Here is a 20,377-nt window from a genome sequence, read left to right as displayed (position 1 = left end):
CTGCAAATTTGACCGGAGTCACCAACTCTGGTGAAAGAACACTAGATTAAATCTCTGCAGACTGTTCTTTGTTTAGATCATCAATGATTTTGGAATCCTAGATTCCTTCGACAGCAACCTCTTTGTACAATCAGAAACTTGGCATTAGATCGCCTTGCAAAGGACAAAATCAGAAATTTAGGTGAATGTATAAGTTTGCAAGGTTTACAAAGACTAAAATGGCCCATGAGCAGCACTGAGCCTTTTATAACCTGGCATGCTTACCCACAAGTGATGCAATAGTTGTTGAGGATGGAGCATCCTCAGACTGCAATCCTGAAAGCCCTTCAGCTTACAAAAGATGTAATGGTTCCCAATCTGATCTGGAGTGCTGTAACATCCCATTTAATATTCTAGAATAAGGATAACTGCCCAAGATCTCTACGGAAGAGCGCACAAAGCAGGAACAACTCATAACTCCCCTGCTGCATCAATTAAAACAAGAACTAAAAAGTCTTTTAAATTTAATGCCAATGAAAATCCATTAAAATCAATGCCAACTTTAAGCCCTTCGAGGCATTTAGATTCTGTAGGAGCCAGTGAAGTGCTCGAAAAGAAACAATGAATGGCTAACCTAATTTGAGATCTGCAAAAGTAACAATCCCTAGAAATTATGGCTTAAATTAATTCAATACATACAGGAACTTTAGCAAAACTGGGCAATAGTATTTCATCTAGCAGATGGTAATCTCATGTCTCTGCTCTCTACAGCTACTGTCAAGATATCAATCTTTACACCAGGCATCTCCAACGAGTAGCTTGTGAGCTACTGGTAGCTCTCCAGCTATCTCTTAGTAGCTCTCCTGTGTGCTTAGAAAAATGGTTGAATTTCCAGAATATTTTTAAATCTGAATTTGAATGGTAAATCATGCAGTGTTGGGGAGTCTTAATACGTATAGTATTAGCTTGGTGCCAGAAGAATTGCAGCTATGGCTGTTATATATTACACACGTAGAGGCATTCCAAATTGACAAAGACTCTTAAATTTCTGCTGGTAACTTTTCCTACTGAACTGAGGTGACCGCTGCTGGTAATCTTGCATATGGCAGCACTAACGTGAATTGTCTGATGTGGTTGGATGATTTTCATTGAATGTCAGTAGCTCTTATAGAAAAGGTTGGAGAGCCCTGCTGTACACCAATCCCAGTAGAGAATCTTCACTGAGGTTGGTAATCAATGACGAGCCAGCTTCCTGGTGTACAAGACTCGCTATGACATCTGGAATCAGGAAAGCCAGAGTTGATGGGGCTCCTGGTTCAAATGGTTTGCTAGAGAATTGTATAAACGGGACATTGAACACTGGTCACGTTGGTTGTTCCCAATAGCTGCTGTTTCGATTGTCACACATTTTGTAATGGTTTGTATTAACCACAGAGTAAAGATGTATTTATTTATTATTATTATCAACAATCCTCCTGTGTGGAGTTATCTGCTATGTATAACTCTGCACACTGGGAACTGGAGCTTGACAAAGCCCATCGAAGTAAGAGAAACGTAGGGAGTGAGTGCCTGACATTAGTCAGTATTTTTACCTTTGCACGTGAGGATTTTAACATTTTAAGGTGTACTTCCTATAATAAATATTTTTTATTTGCATCAAATGTAGGGCATCTTGTAATTTTTTTCAATTTGAAAGTGAGTGGCGCAATGGAGAGTAATACTTGGATCTGTCCACATTCAACAGCCTTTTGTGTTTTTGAGGGCGTTAGAATCCCATGGAAATGTCACACGACCTTATGAAAATTCATGCGACAGCTTTTCTTGAGTATTCCTCGGACGTTTTGCAAATTCAAGGTAGTAGTAAATTCATGCACACTCATAAGTGTAAATATCGTTTTAGAATATCGTCTGAAACAGTGTGTACTAAACAATGTCAACAAAAATATTGTCCCACTGGAATTATTAGCAGATATACAATCAATAGGACGATATTGTTGTGAACAATGCTTATGTCAAAGTATTTTTCAGTAGACATCGAACACACAGCCATTTGAGTTACCCATGCATTATAGTGCCATGGCTTAGTCGAGGCACGAGCGAAACACCCAATACAAGTTAAGCAAAACGTCTTTAGCTATAACATAAATTGTGCAATGCATAAAAAAGACCTGTGGAGTGGTGATGAATGTCTCCTTATGTAAAGCTGAAGATTATATAACCCGGGTTAAAATAATACCTGTTCTACATTTTGTGCACAATTGTATCAGAAATTACAGCAGTCATTGTTTTTAAAACAAATACACATTTTTTTAACTCATGTTTCTGTTTGTCTCACTCGCGCCTTGAATGAGTTCTAGTTCCCAAAAACGAGTGCCACGCATTCAGCAGTGAAGTATGGTATTGTTTTCAAAATGTAGTGATGAATGAGACTCACGAAAATGTATTTACATGAAAATAATCGCCTACCTCCACAAGGCCTTGTAGAATTCGCACACACATTACACATCCATAATGAACTCGCGCCGCAGAGGGAATTAACATGTTCAATGTTGCTGTCAAGAAAATGGCTGCTCCAAACACCCTGTGGAAGAAAGAAGGTTTCATAGAGTCTTAACTGGCACAGTCAGGATACCATAGTGCATTAAGTTACATAAAAACAAAGCCAACCAGCAAGTTTTCCGGTTACTTCAGCTGAGAATTGAGGCCACATGATATCCAGCCTAAAAACTGATTCCAAGCTCAATTACAAGGAAACTGCTTCAAGGGCCATTGTCTGCTCCTTTCCGTTTACCTTTTGAAGTATTCAAGGGGCCAACGGCGTAACAAAGGACACCACAGCCCGTGCGATGCTGGGGAGGGGGGGGAGCTCCAGAGGGCCCCCCTCAGCACAGTAACCTGGTCTGATAGCTCCTGAGTGAGTACTGAGGGAGCCCCCCTCCATGTTCTTTACAGGGGGGGCCCTCAAGTTTTGTTACGCGACTGCATAGGGCTTCTCCTTTGCCTCTGTCCTGTGACCTCCTGTTCCCACCAGGCGTTCTGGGTAAGGCTTGGAGCACACTGCTCTGCACTTTCATCTCCTTCCTGACTTCTATTTCCTCCATGTCCTCTCAGAATGCCTGGATGCCCAGCTACCCGGGTCTTTTTTATTACACGTAAAGTTCCAGGTGTTCATCAGGCATTGGCTTCTGCTTTCACCTCCCGAGGCACCATGTTATTACAGAATAGTCTGAAAATATTTGTGTGACCTCTTCTGACGTAAGGATCACACTGGCACAAAATGTTCTCCTGTGCCATCCCAGGTTCACATGCTTGAGTTGCGAGAGACAAACCTCAAGAACGAAAGCCAGCAAAAGGAAGGAAGTCATTCAAAAGCACCCAGAGGTGTACCTGAGAGAGGAAGTTTATTTCAGTCCAATGTTGGGCATGAATAAACACCATTAGAAACTGAAATACATAAAGACTCTGCAGGGGACTCAAACCAGTAACCTTATTTGGATCTATGCAATGTTATGGTGCAATATTTTATGTTATGTTATATTATGTTAACGGTTTACAAGCACCTCTAGGAGAAGAATACACCACCAAATAGGCTTTTCTGTATGTGTGTAATGTGTGCAAGTAGGATTCCAGATGTGCAGAGTTTTTTGGAAAGTTTGTGAAAGCAGATGGACCCGGGTACTGGCCATTTTGCGTGTCTTGTTTGTGATGGAGAGAATGAGTTGTGTGTCACTGGCGTAGCAGAGGACGTTGATGTTGTGAAAGCGACTGATGCTGGCTAGATGGATCATATATGCATTGAATAGGATCAGGCCAGGGAGGAGCATTGCAGAAGTCCGCAGATGAGATTGCCCGAGGTGTACAGTGACGGCTGACTGACTAGGTCCTTCCAGTCAGGAAGGAGCAGATCCATCAAAGTACGTGTCCTTGGATTCCCGTGTTGTGTAGGTGTTGGATGAGGATGGGATGAGAGACAGACTTGACTGTTTCATGGCTGTATAGTTTATCAAAAGATTTAAGGAAGATGAGGAGAATCTCTTGAAAAAGAATATAAAGGTATCTTAATATGCTTTGGAACTCGTACCTCTGGAGTAGAGGGAACACTATGTGATTGATATGCAATTCCTGAAGTATAGGTGGGAAGAGATCTTTTGACGAAGAACTAAAAATACGCACAAGATTTGCACAGTTACTTTACAAATTTGATGAAGCTGAAGCCAAACACGGTCAGTAGCCAGATGGGGATCCATGTGCAGATAAAGCAGAGGAAGTAGCTGAACTTGAATTCTTCACAACCTGACTTAGGCCCTCATTACGACCCTGGCAGTCGGTGATAACATGGCGGTAAGTACTGCCAACAGGCTGGCGGTACTTACCATCATATTATGACATTGGCAATGTACCACTCCGACCGCCACTGCGACTGATATCCATCTCCATCCCGGCGGCTGTCACTGTTCCGCCTGCAGGATTATGACCCCACCTACTGCCATGGTTTTCGTGGCTTCCTTATTGCCACGAAAACCATGGTGGTAGGCCCTATCAGTGACAGGGAATTCCTTCCTTGTCACTGATAGGGGTCTCCCCCACCTCTCCAAAGCCCCCACCCCTCCCTACATTCACGACACACACACACAGACACCATTTTCCCACAAACATCCACGCATGCATACATCCACTCACACACATCTGCACACACTTTCAAACATACACGCACACACGCAGTCACAAAACACAACAAACACGCACTTACACCTCCATACACACACACTCACATTCAACACACAACACACACCCGCATCCACGCACCCACGCACACACAAACATACACACACACCCCCACACACACACACACCGCCGGAGACCCGACTTACCTGGATCCAGGGGGTCCTCCAGCAGGAGACAGGACGGGGCACTGCTACCACCAGTAGTGTCTGCCAGCAGAACACCGCCAGGCCGTATTATTTGTCCTAATATGGCTGGCGGGGGTCTACTGGCATGGCGCTGCTGGTGGCACAGTGCCACCTTACCGCCATCCGCCAGCATGGCCACAGTCAGATTTCCGCCATCCTTCTGGCGGAAATCCGGCTGTGATCATAATATGGAGGACAGCTGGTAGCCGCGGCGATGGTCTTTTGGTGGCTGTCGCCGCAGCAGTAGGCTGTTTTTACTGCCACTGTCAAATTGAGAGCCTTAGACTGCAGAAAATTCTCATAACTAAATTAAAAAAAAATGTTACAAATGCACAGATGAATGTCAAAGCAAAGGCATAAAATGCATGAGCAAAATTAATATTGCTGATAAAATTAATGAATTACTAAAACAGTGGCAGAGTAAGAAGAAAATGAGTTATTTGTAAACGAAGAGTGTCAAATTTTAAAGAATAAATCTACCAATGTATTATATATATGAGCCACTGGTTAATAATGGAACAGGATAAACCATCAAACCACTACAAAGCTGTCCCCAAACCAGGAAGTCCCAAAAACTGAGGTGGGTTGAAAAATATATACAATTAGAGAATGTTTTTTATGTATCTTTTTAGCTGTTGTAACTCTTGCTTCAGAAATATCACTGGAGTTGTTTGTGCCTTAATGAATCAATTAAATTACTAGACCTGTGGAACGTGACACATATATCAACACCACCAAAAGTCTGTGAGGACAAATTTTCTTAAGATCACTGCTTCCACAATGTAAAGTTTGGACTGGATGAATACGATGTGCACTGTGATGCACTGATGTATTTGCACCAGGAACTGTATTTCTGTATTCATAAAGATATATAAAAATCTAGATATGTTAAGGGGCAATTTTGAGATTTCATTTTATACATTTTTTGTAGTATAAAAACCCTTTTTGACTTAAATGACCGTAAGCTTCTGGTTTGGAGACAACTTTGTAGTGGCTGCGCCAATGACAAATGCGCTATGCTTCTACAGAAACAACCCTCACCAAGAGAAGCCATATGTCACTTTGAGTTCTTTATTGATTTCAAGCATTTGGAGTCGGATCATAAAATATTTTTGACTGGCACTATTTTATGTCCTTCACAGTTAAGACAATGTTTGTCGCAAACAAACACCTTCAACACAGCTTTATGTAAGCTTGTTTCTGGAGGTGTCAATGCATGTCACCAACGTGTGTGCATATTGCTTTTGTGGAATTTTATTATATTATTGATGGTGTGTTTTTTGTATTGTTGTGTTTTTGCGCTGCATTATTACATTGTGCTATTTTTACTGTGGTTGTAGTATTGCATTCTGTTTTTAATGTTTTATTGTGCCTTCTTGTGTCTATTATTTTGATTTTTTTGTGTCATTGTGCTGCATTCTGTTGATTGCTTAAGAGATGCCATACTTCCATTCAAAAGCACAATGTTCCTTTTAAGTTCTAGTGACAGGAGCCAGTAGCACTGCTAATGGTGGTAAAGTACCCCCGCTTAAATAAGCACTTACATTGCTCAAGCTACATGACTTGGCCCTCGTGTTTTTTAAGACCTAGGTACTGTGGTATTAAATGCTATATAAACAGTTATTAAGATTGTTAACTGTTGTATCAGAATTTAATTTCAATCTTGAATAGTACTTTTGCAATCATAAGTGTATTTCACAGCTGCAGAAAGCTTTGTGGGAAAAAAATCCCGATTTCATCACTCTTTAAAATAAGTAGTCCTGAATTAAGTAACCCTAAAGGTCCTAAAGAACCTTGTCCATGACGCAAAAACTGTGGGCTCACACTTTCCAGCCGAATGCAAATTTACAATTTTTGGTTGCAGCTATATGTTTCTTGGCATTACTGCATCCATGGGAGATCAGAAGAATAAGATGGCTACATAAAGATATATCCACTAGACATGATAGATTGCACCCAGCTGTGCAACAGCAAAAATCCTGCAGCCTGCGAAGTAGACAATATCCCATCTTGTTGAGCACCCATCATGAAAGTGTTTGTATCTTGCTCAGAGCCAGTGTGCCTTATTATGACATGGCATCTGTATTCTAAAATGTAGGAGTGTGCTTCCCTTGCGCAACACCGTCTGTCACTCTGAAGTCACTGGATCGCATTTGTGCCTACTGAGACTGCCGCTTCTACACTACATTTAACCTCGAAGTCATGTTCTTTTGAAAGTAGGAGGGCGCTGCACTTGGATACAACTTCTCATAAAATGCAGTAATGTGTTTTTTCAGTTATCTTACCTGTTAGCAGCTAGCTTGTTTGAGATAAACCCTCCAGGGATCTGAGTCACGATATATCCCCAGAAAAATGAGCCGTGGATGAGTCCCACTGTTTCTGGATCCCAGTTGAACTGTGCTTTCTGTAAAAAATGTAAATGTTTCATGTTATATAAAATTTGTTTTCTAAATCGCCACAAATCTCACCAGAACCTCTATATTTCCCTGCATTATGTTCCCAGCACCAGAATAGACAAGTAATTCATATCACATTTGAAAACAATGCAGAAAATCTATAAACATTTGGACAAAACCACATAATTGTAAGTTTTTTGGTTTGTACTATCGTTTTCGGATGTTCTTTTCTAGGAATTCATTCAGGTGACTCATTTTTATGCCTTAAAAATGTACAATAAAAATCAGAATAAAATGTATTTTCGATGTTCACATACTGCTTCCATTAAAGGGAGGGAAGAAAAGCATGAAGATATTTACCTGTGAAAGTAGGTCCTTCTAAAGAGCTAAACTGATCTGGAACAGCAAAGATATATTAATTATATGGAACTTGATAACTACACTCATTACACAAGGCAGGATTTTTGCCATGATCAGATCATCTTTGAACTGGTTTCAAAGTCACAAGTGATATCACATTTGGAGTGCAGGAAGGACCTCTCCTGGTGTGGCAAAAACCAGCACATTTCCCATTCCACTGTCCACTGGATTCTGAGGAGCCCTAAACATGGCCATTAGAGAGCTAGAGAACGTAGAATACTTGATTGACCCAGCTAGACACCCCAGATCTACCTGATTTCTTAGCCTTGGCCCAACTTCTGCCCTCCTTGAACAGAGTGTCCTCGAACTCAACCATAGTGAGGGACGCACTCTCTAGTATTTTTTGCACTTTCAGATCTGTCTCTACACAGAAATTTGGAAAGGCCCTGGGCTTTGATAAGATGCATGGTGACTTATTCTGAGCAGAACCTGCTCTTTCAGCCCCACACATCAACAAAATGTCTATCGGCCATGGAGCGGAGGGAGCGGAGTGAACGGAGGTGGCGGCTGGCCCATGGAGGGCGCGACTGGGGGCCCAGCTCTCGGAAGAGGGAGCTGCCCTAAGGACGCGTTGCCATGTGGTATGTATCTCCATTACCCTGACTAGAGTGAGGTCCCCCGTGAAAGTGAACTTCGGATTGTAAGGGCCCCAACGGGCACTATATTAGAGGGGGGGTGCTGCCTTCCCACAATCAAAGAGCTGGGTCACTTTGGTGGACTGGGGGTGCCAAGGCACATGAACATTTAGCGCAGAGGAGAGACCTGACAGCATAGCCTCATGTCCTTCCTGCTGGGTCTGAGTGACGGGACCTGGGTCCGCAGCCGAGAACCTTACGCAGACCCTTGTTGACACTGCGGGATTGAAGATCTGGGGTGACCCCTCTGACCAGAGGGGTGAAGAGTGACACCCACCACATAACTGGCGAGCAGGGGTGGACTGCGGGGTCAAACCAGGGCTGCGTGGACCACGCTGATTGAGGCATACAGCCCTGCAGAGTTCTAACCTGGGAGGAGTGCTGCACAACGACCAAACTAACTCAAGTAATTTATAAACAGCAACAAAAATGGTGAAGAACAAGGGTCAAGGAGCCCCAGGCCAACACAATAACACAATACACGGTCCTTGGCCCTGGCCCCCAGTGATAAGGAGGGAGCCCCCAAGGGGCATACGTGCCCTGCAGAATGTGCACCAGACACAGTAGAAATTATAGAGGCAATTCAGGGCTCCCGGCAGGCCCTTGAAACAAAGATGGATGTGTCGCGTAGGCTCTCATTATTCTAATGAGACTACTGGATTTCGAATGGCAGAATCGCCTGCGGTGTGGGAGACTGAGTCTAACCCACTATAGGTGACACCTGTCGCTCCAATCCGGGTTCTGCTCCAGCTAACAAGCAGTGCCTCATCTCTATTCAAGGACAGGGATGATTGGGCAGCCGAGTGCATGACATAACTGGTTTCTCAGGGAAGCCGTGGTCACTCAGGTCTTATCCGTTTCTCTCAGTGACATTAGTCTCACATACGCAATAACAACCAGAGGCAGTATATATTTCAATAATGCTTTAATAAAGCGACTGCATCTTAGATAGCAAAGCGTGGACTGCAATAACCAGGACGATACAGCATGAAAAGATTAAACTTGTGACAAGGAGAGTAAAACATAAAAATAATGCTACCATATTGTCACTAGAGTCAACAGACTAATTCCTACCTTCGCTATGATAGAACACAGCGTGTTAAGCTCTAATTCTGCCATTCAGGTTCTCCTGGGAAGACATAATCCCCCATACCTGAGCAAAGGCCTGAAGTCTGCAATACAGCTATAGTGAAGCATTCAGCAATCAGCATACAGTTGTGGTTCTCTGGCTGGAATATCTCCCTCTAACGTGTAAGGGACAGGGAAGTGTTTTTATAATAAAACAGCTGGTGTTCTAAGAAAATGTCCCTACGTAAGGATGTGTATTTTCTATGAGTGTCAGAGGCTAAACTTATACCACGTTCACTGGCAACCTATCTTACTGCAGCTTTGGAAGAAGCACAGGATGAGCAAGAATGTCTTGTCTGAGAACTGAGTGCCGGCCTAGGCAAAAACAGTCAGATAGAGAGAAAATAAAACAAGACCGTAAAAGTGGCTACTGTAACAATGATAAAGCAAAGCCGAATAAAATATATCTAGGTTAAAGTGCACAGCGGCAGGCCTAGTATGTTAAAATAACGTGCATGAAGCTATAACTAAAATGGCTACACAACAGATGCAATGTCCATAGACATTAACCACCTCCGGCTCAACTTACGCAAAGTGGCAGACAGTCACATCAATGGAGAAAGATGTCTCAACTCTGCAATGGAAGATCAAAGAGTTGCAAGCAGTGGTGTCTGGTCTAAAATTTAGAGTCACCCACATGGAGGTACGGGTGGAGGACGCAGAGGGCTGGCCATGAAGAAATAATCTACAATTTTTAGGGATTCCGGAAGTCGCATAGGGGCCCTCCATGGAGCTCTTGCTTGAATATTGGATTATCAACATTCTGAAACCTAGGCGTCTCTCCAACTTCTATTCTATAGCGCAAGCCCACAGAGCACTGACGGCACTTCCGCAGTCATGTGCCCCCCAAGTGCCCTTTTTGCACGCCTATTCAAATATATAGACTGTGACATTATTCTGTAACATATTGGCACACATGGCCCCCCACTTTTTGAAGAGAAACAGATTCAGATCTGTCCAGACTACAGTAAAGGAGTTCAAGATTTTAGAAATACTTTCCTGGCTGTAAAAAAGAGGCTATGTGGCCATAACATCAAATACAGTTTAATGTTTACGGCTCGACTCTGGGTTCAACAGGAGGGCAAGGTGTCTATCTTCAACTCACCACAGGAGGCGGCAACCTAGCTGGAGTCACTAGGCCTGGCCCATGAAGGGCAGCACTCCAAATGGAGAGACCCGAAGCAACTTGGAGTGTGACAATCAGGCAGGAATGTATCCTGGTGGTGCCGGATGGCACACTTCAATCAGCATTGCTCTTGCTGGAAACGCCCAACCAATTCTTGCAGCTGATGCAGGTCCCTGAGACTGAAAGGGAGGGTACAGAGACGGGTTGACGACAAACAAGGGGCACTGTATGATGGTACTTGTGTGGGTCCGCACAACAGACTAAAAGTATTACATGAACCCACTGACTTGAAACATCTGTGTTCACTACATCTTGGGGGATCGCCTAAAGGCGAGTGAATCCTGTAACAATGGACGAGAGGAAACAAAAAACATACATCAAAACAAAAAACAAGAGGAAAAGAAAAAAACTTCTTAGGAATTGGTTCAACTGTTACCTCAGTGCATGTTATACCTCAGCTCCAGGAGGGCTCCAGGTTTCGGACTACGAGGGGTTGTTGAGTTCTACACAGTTTCCAAACCAGGGCAGTCTATTCACCCAGACTGTATCTACAACTCAATCTAATTTCTAGTTGAGTAGGGGAGGGGGTGGGGTTCTCTAGGGCAGAATTTAAAGTCCTTCACAACTAATGGTTGGGTCCAAGGGGGGGTCACAGATTCGGCCCATGGGTGGGACTGAGAAGGCAATGGTTGAAGAGCATGAGGGGATGTTGGGGGTAATTATGTTTTCATTTGTTAGAAATGGGGTCTCTGGTTGGCAGTCAGTTTGTACTCTGTCCAAGCGGGGGACCTCACTCTAGTCAGGGTAATGGAGATACATACCACCTAGGATAACCCCTGCTCACCCCCTTGGTAGCTTGGCACAAGCAGTCAGGTTTACCTCAAAGGCAATGTGTAAAGTATTTGTACAAACACACACAGTAACACAGTGAAAACACCACAAAAGTACGCAACACCAGTTTAGACAAATTGCAAATATTTATCTGAGTACAACAAGACCAAAATGACAAAAATCCAACATACACAGGTAAGGTTATGAATTTTCAAAGATTAAACTTCAATACAGCGCTTAGAAACACAAATGCTTAAATTTGGTGTTATCATGGTGTCTTGACGGAGTCGTTCCCAACTATTCGATGTCAATGGCACCGGTCACGCAAACACACAGACTCCCAGGTACTGTACCTTGTGAAAGTGAGGAAAAAAGCGGGTGCACGGAGTCGGGGAGCGAGGTATCACTGGATCGGGCACGGCGTTGGTTCCGGTGCTGCGGAGCAGAGGAGTGGAGGCATCGGTGTGAAGCATCGGGTCCTTGCTGCGCAGCAGTGGAGGTGAGGCGGCATTGGTGCGAAGCAGCGGTTCCTTACGCTCCGGTGGGGTCGATGTCTGGCAGGTCAAGACATGGTGGGGTACCTCATGGGGTCATGCCACGGGGCTGCAGGTTCCGCGGCAGAGTAGGGTGTTACAGACGTCGGTGACACAGCACTCAGGACTCACAAAGTCAGGGGATGTCAGCAGGGCTGAAGCGGCGCCAGGCCTGCGAGGTCAGTCAGGGTCGTCACACTCCAACGAGGACCAGGACTTTGATTGCTGGTGGCATCGCGGGGTCAGGCAGTGGCCTCGGTCCGGGCATGGTCCGAAGTCAGTGCACTTGGTTTTTCTTGGTTTTCACCCAGCTTTCACTCCCAAGGGCGCAGCAACTAAAATAGGCACCACCTGGCAAGTTAGGGTCCACAGCAAGTGAACCTAGAGGCTGGTAGGGGAAGTCTTTGCTGTCCCTGAGACTCCTTAACAGGAGGCAGGCTCAGTCCAAGCCCTTGGAGCAACTTCACAAGCAGGATACACAGCAAGGTTCAGTCTTTGTCCTCTCTAAGGCAGAAGCTGCAACGGCAGACCAACCCAGCAAAGCACACGCAGCAACGGGGCAGTACTCCTCCTCCAGCTCTTCAGCTCTTCTCCTTGGCAGAGGTTCCTCTTGACACAGAAGTGTTCTAAAATTCTGGGGTTTTGGTCTACTACTTACACCCAGTTCTGCCTTTGAAGAAGGCAAACTTTGAAAGAAAGTCTCTGTTGTTGATAAGATCCTGCCTTGCCCAGGCCTGGCCCATGACACACACCGGCTGGTCTGAGACTGCATTGTGTGAAGACAGGTACAGCCTTTTCAGGTGTAGGTGTCAGCTCCTCCCTCCCCACTCTAGCCCAAGAGACTTATCAGGATATGCAGGAAACTCCCCAGTATCCTTTGTGTCGCTGACCAGAGGGAATTCACAAACAGCCCATCTGTCAGTCTGACCCAGATGAGGATTCCACAAGCAGGCAGAGGCACAGAATTGTTAAGCAAGAAAATGCCCACTTTCTGAAAGTGGCATTTTCAAACTGACAATCTAAAACCCAACTTTACCAAAAGATGTATTTTTAAATTGTGAGTTCAGAGTCCCCAAACTCCACATCTCTATCTGCTCCCAATGGGAAACTGCACTTAAAAGATATTTAAAGGTTGTCCCCATGTTAACCTATGAGAGGGATAGGCCTTGCAACAGCGAAAACTGGATTTGGCAGTATTTCACTGTTAGGACATGTAAGACACTTCAGTACATGTCCTACCTTTTAAATACACTGCACCCTACCCATGGGGCCTAACTTAGGGGTGACTTCCATGTAGTAAAAGGGGAGGCTTGGGCCTGGCAAGTGGGTGCATTTGTGAGGTTGAATTGGCAGTTCAAAATTGCACACACAGACACTGCAGTGGAGGTCTGAGCCATGTTTACAGGGCTACTCATGTGGGTGGCACAATCAGTGCTTCAGGTCCACTAGTAGCATTTGGTTTAGAGGCCCTGGGTACCTCTAGTACACTTTACTAGGGACTTACTAGTAAATTAAACATGCCAATCATGGAAAAGCCAATTACAAATACAGAGAGCACTTGCACTTCAGCACTGGACAGCAGTGCTAAAGTGTCCATAGTACCAAAACCAGCAAAAAAGAAATGCAGCACACAATCAAAAATATAGGAAGCAGAGGCAAAATGTCAGGAGAAACCATGCCAAGGATGCCAGGTCTAACATTGTTGTTTTTCAGTTCTGCAAAGTTATATTGTTCAGGGATGCAGCTTCCAATTCTGTGAGACATTTCACTAAGGGAGAACACATAGCAGGTTCTGATGCGCAGAGGCTGGGTACTCCTACGAGAGAATAATGGCTAACCTAGGTACCAAATATAAGCTGTTAACTTGGAATGGGAGAGGTCTGCAGGAGCCAACGAAGTGTAATAGCATGTCTGTGGCGTTTCTTCAGGAGACCCATCCCTGGGAGACTGTATTGAATGCCTCTGGAGGAGATGGAGGGGACAAGTATTTGCCACATCCTATTCAGGATATGCGTGGAGTGCATTGATGTGGTCGGTCCCAGGGATCCATTTCTGATCTTCATGGGTGCAGGCTGATAGTGAGGGCCAGTTTGTGATCGTGGAGGGCACACTAGATGCACACAAGGTGTGTCTCCTCAATGTCTATGCCCCCAATGTAGATAATGATGCATTTTTTAGCACAGTACTGACAGCAGTCCAGGTCTCGCTGTACAAGGAGGTGATCTTGGCTGGAGACTTTAATTGTGTCTTTGACGGCTGCATGGATAGGTCACCGCCGAAACTAGGGAAAAAGCCTCGCACGATATTAGCCCTGGCCTATACGATTTTAGGCTTAGCATTCACTGATATTTGACGACAATGCCACCCACACACACAGACCTACTCGTGTCATACTCCAGCAACCAAAACATATTGTCGTCTGGACTACTTTTAGGAACAAAAGGGGACAATATTTACAGTGGTTGATGTACAGTATTTAGCTCAATATATTTCTGACCACTCACCCTTGCTGCTTACCTGTTCCCTAGAACGCGTGGTGCCGAAGGTCCCATTGTGGTGCCTGCATCCCGATACTTTATTAGATCAGACATTCCAGGCATCCCTTGCAGACGCCCTGACAGATTATTTGGATCATAATTGGAAAAGTACTGGCAGTAGGGCGACGGAATGGGATGCCATGAAGGTGGTGCTCCATGGGGTATGCATGGCCTCCTCTGTTTGTATCCGCCGAACTTTAGAGGGCCACTTGACCTGCCAAGAAGCAACATTGAAGAAACTGGTGGCAACACTAGCTACAGATGCAACAGCCTTGGGAAAGTGGGACACCCAACGTCATAAGGTCTGCAAGATATGGGATCGACTGGAGAAACACATTCTTCACACGTGTAGGAGGCGGCTGTATGTGAAGGGGGATAAGGTGGGCCGCCTTTTGGCCCAACTGATTCGGTCAGAGACAGCGCATACACCGATGTTTGCTCTCCAACATGTACAGGGACACGTAGTACATACTCAACATGCGATCAATAAAGCCTTTAAAGCTCATATTCAAGCTCTATATGCTGCACCACATGCGCAGCTCAAGTTACATAACCTTCCTTACTATCTAGGACGCTTGATGCTTCTGAGCCTGTCCTCTGAGGAACAAGACTTGCTGGGAGCCCCATTATCTTGCCAAGAGCTACTGGAGGCGATTATGGCCCTGAAGACGGCCAAATTTCTGGATGGTGATGGATTCCCTGGAGAATTTTATGAAGCATTCTCAGGTACTCTGACAAACTACTGCATACCTTTGATAAGGCTTTGAGGAAAAGACAACTCCTGCCCCCTATGTGTAAAGCCCAGGTTGTACCCGTTCCGAAACCTGGCAGGGGTCCCCTTGCACCAGGCTCCTACCACTCAATCTCCATGCCTAATTTGGACCAGACACTCCTCAGCCACAAATTAGCAGCCAGGCTTCTGCCCTATCTCTTCTGTTTGGTCCACACAGACTAGTTGGGATTTATCCCACACAAGAACACTCTGCGTAATATACAGCTTCTGACATGCGTCCTGCATGCCCCAGAATTGAATGATGATTCCTTCACCCTGGCCTTTTTATATATAGAACAGACATTTGATTCTCTGTGTGGGGAGTATGTTTGGTAGGTTTAGGAAACAATGGGTCTAGGCCAAACCTTTATTAGGTGGGTCAAATTGCTGTACAATGCCCCGACGGCCAGGGTACATACGGGATGCTACATGTCATCAGAAATCCATCTATATAGGGGTACACATCAGGATACTTGCCCTGACAATGCCGTCTGTGTCAAATTCTGCATGAGTGAGGTGTGAAGATAAAAGCCACAGTTCATGTGGTTTCTCTCTACAAAGACAATGCAATGGTTTACCTGCGCTGACCACATATCTCTGTCCATTTGATATTGAGCATCCTCTGGTAGCCAGTACTCTTTTCCCCTGGGGTGTCTGAAAGATTTACCACCGGAAAGCTTCCCGACTGCAGGCCTCCCATGGCAAGAGGATAGCGTTAAATATCTGGGAATTCATATTGCTCATGGGGAACAACAAACGTACCAATTACATTTTGGTCGAGTTGTGGGGGGCCTACGCCCTTTAATTACGTTTTGGATCTCTGATTAATGAGGAAAATTGCCCTTATTAAAAAACGGTTATCTTACCTCATTGTCTATATGCCATGCAAGGAGGTATGTATGAAATTCCACATTAAGGGCCTCATTACGACCCAGGCGGCTGGCGGTAAGCTGGCGGTAACACCGCCAACAGGTTGGTGGAGTTCCGGCAGCTATTATGACCGTGGCGCAATAGCCACGGCCATACCGCCGGCCCCTCCACTATACTGCAAGGCTTCCGCCTGGCGGTCATAATCCCCAGGGCAGTGCTGCAAGCACCACTACCATGGGCATGGGCAGTGCAGGGGCCCCCAGGCACAGCCCCATCGCGCATCAACTTTGCCGCTGGCTCTATTTCGAGCCGGCTGCAATGTTGATGTGACTTTTCCGCTGGGCCAGTGGACGGTAACACTGTTACCGTCCGCTGCCCCAGCAGAAAAGTCGAAATAGGGAGCCAGCAATACCGCCAGCACTGGCGGTATACTGGTGCCCGCAGCTTCGGTGGTCTTTACCGAAGACCGCCGAAGTTGTAATGAGGGCCTAAGTGTTCCGAAAGATTGCCCGTCTAGAATTTCTTTGGGATGGGAAACTGTGCAAGATTAGCTTGCAGACCTTGAAGAAGGAGTAGAAATGGGTAGGTATAGAGGTTCCAGATCTTGTACTCTACTGCTTGGCAGCCTACCTCCAACACGCTATTGATTGGCTAGATGCAGATTCTAACTGGGAGAGGGCATTGTTGGAGGGTACTTCTAGAGGATACCAACTGGGAACTCTTTTGATGAGGTGCAGAGATCGGCCCACCTTCCTTCCGCATCTGATCCATCTTATGTTTCGGCTGTGGGAGAGAGCGATTCGGAGGGTGATTGGACCTGCACCCTATGCCCCAGATTTGGACCTTTGGATTATTCGCCCCTTCGAGCAGATTGCCCATACAAAGGCGATTGACAGGTGGCAGGAGGGGGGGGTCTGTTGCTTTTGGACCTATATCCTGAAGGTCAATTCATCACAATGCAAAATGCAATAGAGACATTTGAACTGGGCCCTGGACAGTTTCCCCAATATGCCAAAATTTCTACGATAGCCCTACAGTTATGGCCCACATTCCCAAAGGGACCTGAGGCCAAACGGACACTGCTGACTATGTTCTCAATGGCTGGAGGTCGTAAACTTATAATCCATCTCTATTGTGCTCTGAGGGCGGACAGACGGTGTGCCATAGTTCCATTAGAGGACACTTGGCAATGGGTATGTGAGGAACCCCTTTTGACAAAAGATCGGCAAAAATACATGCGAGGTGGCCCTGTGCGTAAGATTTAAACTTACGCAGTATTATACGATACTCATGGCATACCTCTCACCTAAACAACTTCACACTATATACCCAGAGAGGTTGCAGAGTTGTGTCCGATGTTGGACAGCAATAGCAGACTTTGTACATATGGTCTGGCAATGCCCAAGTTTTAGCTATCTCCTGTACAATCAAAAAATGTATCTTAGGCCTCCTCCCTGATAACCCCAAGAAGAAGCTAAGCAGACGCTTTGCCATTCTAGGGCTGGTGGTGCCCAAACACCAAATTGCTATTGGTTGACTGAGTACTAAAGCCCTAACATTGACTGATTACACAATATACAATCACTAGCGGCAAATAGTTCACGCCAGTGTTTCCAAATTAATGTCTGATCATATCTTTAGATGGCAAGTGACCATGATAAGTCATGTGCCTAAAAGACAAAAGAATGTCAAAATATAAAGACAACCAGTGAACCTTGTCTAAAAGTTACAAAGAAACTGCCCCAATAAGATAGAGAAAACTGGCCGAAACAGGACATATATGAATTGTGGAGTACATACATGAGTCCAGGAACTAAACCGATGGGACTCCTATTGAAAGCCTAAAATCGGTTTGGAATTACAAAAGTGCAGTCCCATAATCAAAATGAGAATGCATTGTGGTAGATAAAACTATTAAAGCATACTCCCAACAAATAAAAAACAAATTTACATGCCTCTAGCAGTCATGTTGGAACTGATGGAAGTGAAACATAGGATACATTGTCTACTAACCATATGTAAAATTAATGTTTCTACCACAACCGGAATCAATCAGGTATGAGTTGGAAACAGGATGCCCAGGAGACTTATCAGGATACGCAGGGCACTCCTCAGCTCCCTTTGTGTCACTGTCTAGATGGAAGTCACAAACAGCCCAACTGTCAGTCTGACCTAGACATGGATTCCACAGGCAGGGAGAGGCACAGAATGGATAAGGAAGAACATTCCCACTTTATAAAAGTGGCATTTTCAAACAGACAATCTAAAGACCAACTCTACCAAAGGAAGTATTTTTACATTGGGAGTTCAGAGACCCCAAACTCCAGATCTCTATCTGCTCCCAATGGTAAACTGCACTTAAAACATATTTAAAGGGAGCCCCTATGTTAAACTATGGGAGAGACAGGCCTTGTAACAGTGAACACTGAATTTAGCAGTATTTCATTATCAGGACATGTAAACACACCAGTACATGTCCTACCTTTAAATACACTCCTCCCTGCCCATGGGGCTACCTAAAGCCTACCTTAGGGGTGCCTTACATGTAGTAGAAGGGAAGGTCTGGGCCTGGCAGGTGGGCACACTTGCCAAGTCGAATTGGCAGTGCAATACTGCACACACAGACACTGCAGGGGCAGGTCTCAGACACGTTTATCAGGCTACTCATGTGTGTGGCACAATCAGTGCTGCAGGCCCACTAGTCACAGGCCCTGGGCACACATAGTGCGCTTTACTAGGGACTTAACAGTAAATCAAATGTGCCAGTTATTGAAACCCAGTTACCAATATATTTTAGACAGAGAGCACCTGCACTTTAGCACTGGTTAGCAGTGGTAAAGTGCCCAGAGTATCAAAACCAGCAAACATTTATTACAGCACAGGATCCAAAAACAGGGGGTCAGAAGCAAAACAGTACAGGGAAACCACACCAAGAGCTGCCAGGTCTAACATTGACAAGTATTATGTCAATCACCAAGGGAGAATATGTATTTTTCTTTTTCTTTTTTCCCCAAAGTCATGCCTCTTGGCAGAGGAGAATCTGTGTTCTCTATCAACAGTGTATCGTTTTAGGAAAGTAAATGGGCCTACAGACCAATTGTCTCGGATGTTTCTCTTCTTTGTATCACTCGCCCTGTTTTCTTCGGGAAATTATGAGGAGGTTCAGTCCTCCATGGTTGGACCTATTCACCACAGATGACAATGCTCTTCTTCCCCAATTCTGCAGCCTAGTCCCGTGCAGCCAAGACTAGGCAATAGACACCCTGTTGATTCTCTGGCCTTTTGGTCTTCTCAACTGCCTTCCACCTCTTCAACTGATCCCCAAGGCGATTCAGAAAATGCAGCAGAATCATGCAAACATCCTGCTGATAACTCCAGCCAGGTCAAGGAGACCTTGGTATCCCTTCCTCCTTCAGCTGTTGATTCAGCCTCATTAGCCACACCTAATCCAGCCACTCTCCTCTCAGGCTATCTCTTCCTCGTCTGAACACTCTACAAAAATTGAGTCTGGATGTTTGACTCTTGAAAGGAGGAACCTAGTGGCACAGGGTTGTTCCCCTGAGGTTGCAGAATGCATTCAGCAATCTCGGAGGCCTTCCACCTTGAAAACATCTAGTCCCCATTGGCATAATTTTGAATTTTGGTGCAACGGTAGGGGCTGTTCTACTACATTTTATAACACTAATAGAATTCTTGACTTCCTTAGGGATGTCTTTCTTCTTAGTCCCGAGGTGTATACCTTTAGCTGTCAATGTTCAGCCATTCAAGGTTCTAGGGTTGATGATGTCCAGCCTATTATTCCCCTAGCCATATGCTTATTGAGGAGTCTTTTCTTAAATGTCTGATTGTCTATTCTCCTGTTCCACGCTGGGATCTTCCTGTAGTGTATCAGGATTTCTAAGCCCCACATTTTGAGCAACTGGAGACTTTGGACTTTAAGTATCTCTCTGTCAAGGTGATTTTCTTGATGGCCATATGTTCTGGTAGGAGGGTGAGTAAGACTGGGGCTCTTTCATCCACACATGCTAATTTCTATGTTTTATGAGATTGTGGATTGAGAGCTTCCATCTTTTATTTTAAGAAAATCAACAAGAGGCTTGAATGCTTCCTGGACTGTCTTTAATGTAGCATACATGAGGAATACTGTTATGCTGCCACTTGGGCATCCCCATGCACAATATAGTACACACTGCTTAAAGCTCAGAGAAGGTGCATCCTCAGACTTTAGTTCACATGTTCT

The 20,377-nt window shown here is 44.9% G+C and overlaps 1 protein-coding gene across 1 annotated transcript in view; it reads right to left on the bottom strand.

The window, feature by feature from the left end:
- Nucleotides 1–20,377, bottom strand: part of SLC17A8 (solute carrier family 17 member 8) — a 315,037-nt gene that overhangs the window by 194,796 nt on the left and 99,864 nt on the right. The window contains exons 3-4 of the mRNA XM_069229602.1: nt 7,175–7,293; nt 2,446–2,560 (exon numbers count right to left, since the gene is read on the bottom strand). Coding sequence (XP_069085703.1) covers nt 2,446–2,560; nt 7,175–7,293 — 234 coding nt within the window. The remainder of the gene's footprint in view (nt 1–2,445; nt 2,561–7,174; nt 7,294–20,377) is intronic.

Source organism: Pleurodeles waltl, chromosome 4_1, assembly GCF_031143425.1.
Source record: "Pleurodeles waltl isolate 20211129_DDA chromosome 4_1, aPleWal1.hap1.20221129, whole genome shotgun sequence".
Taxonomy (NCBI): domain Eukaryota; kingdom Metazoa; phylum Chordata; class Amphibia; order Caudata; family Salamandridae; genus Pleurodeles; species Pleurodeles waltl.
Note: the sequence above shows the minus strand (reverse complement) of the source record. Positions and strands in the feature narration are given on the sequence as shown.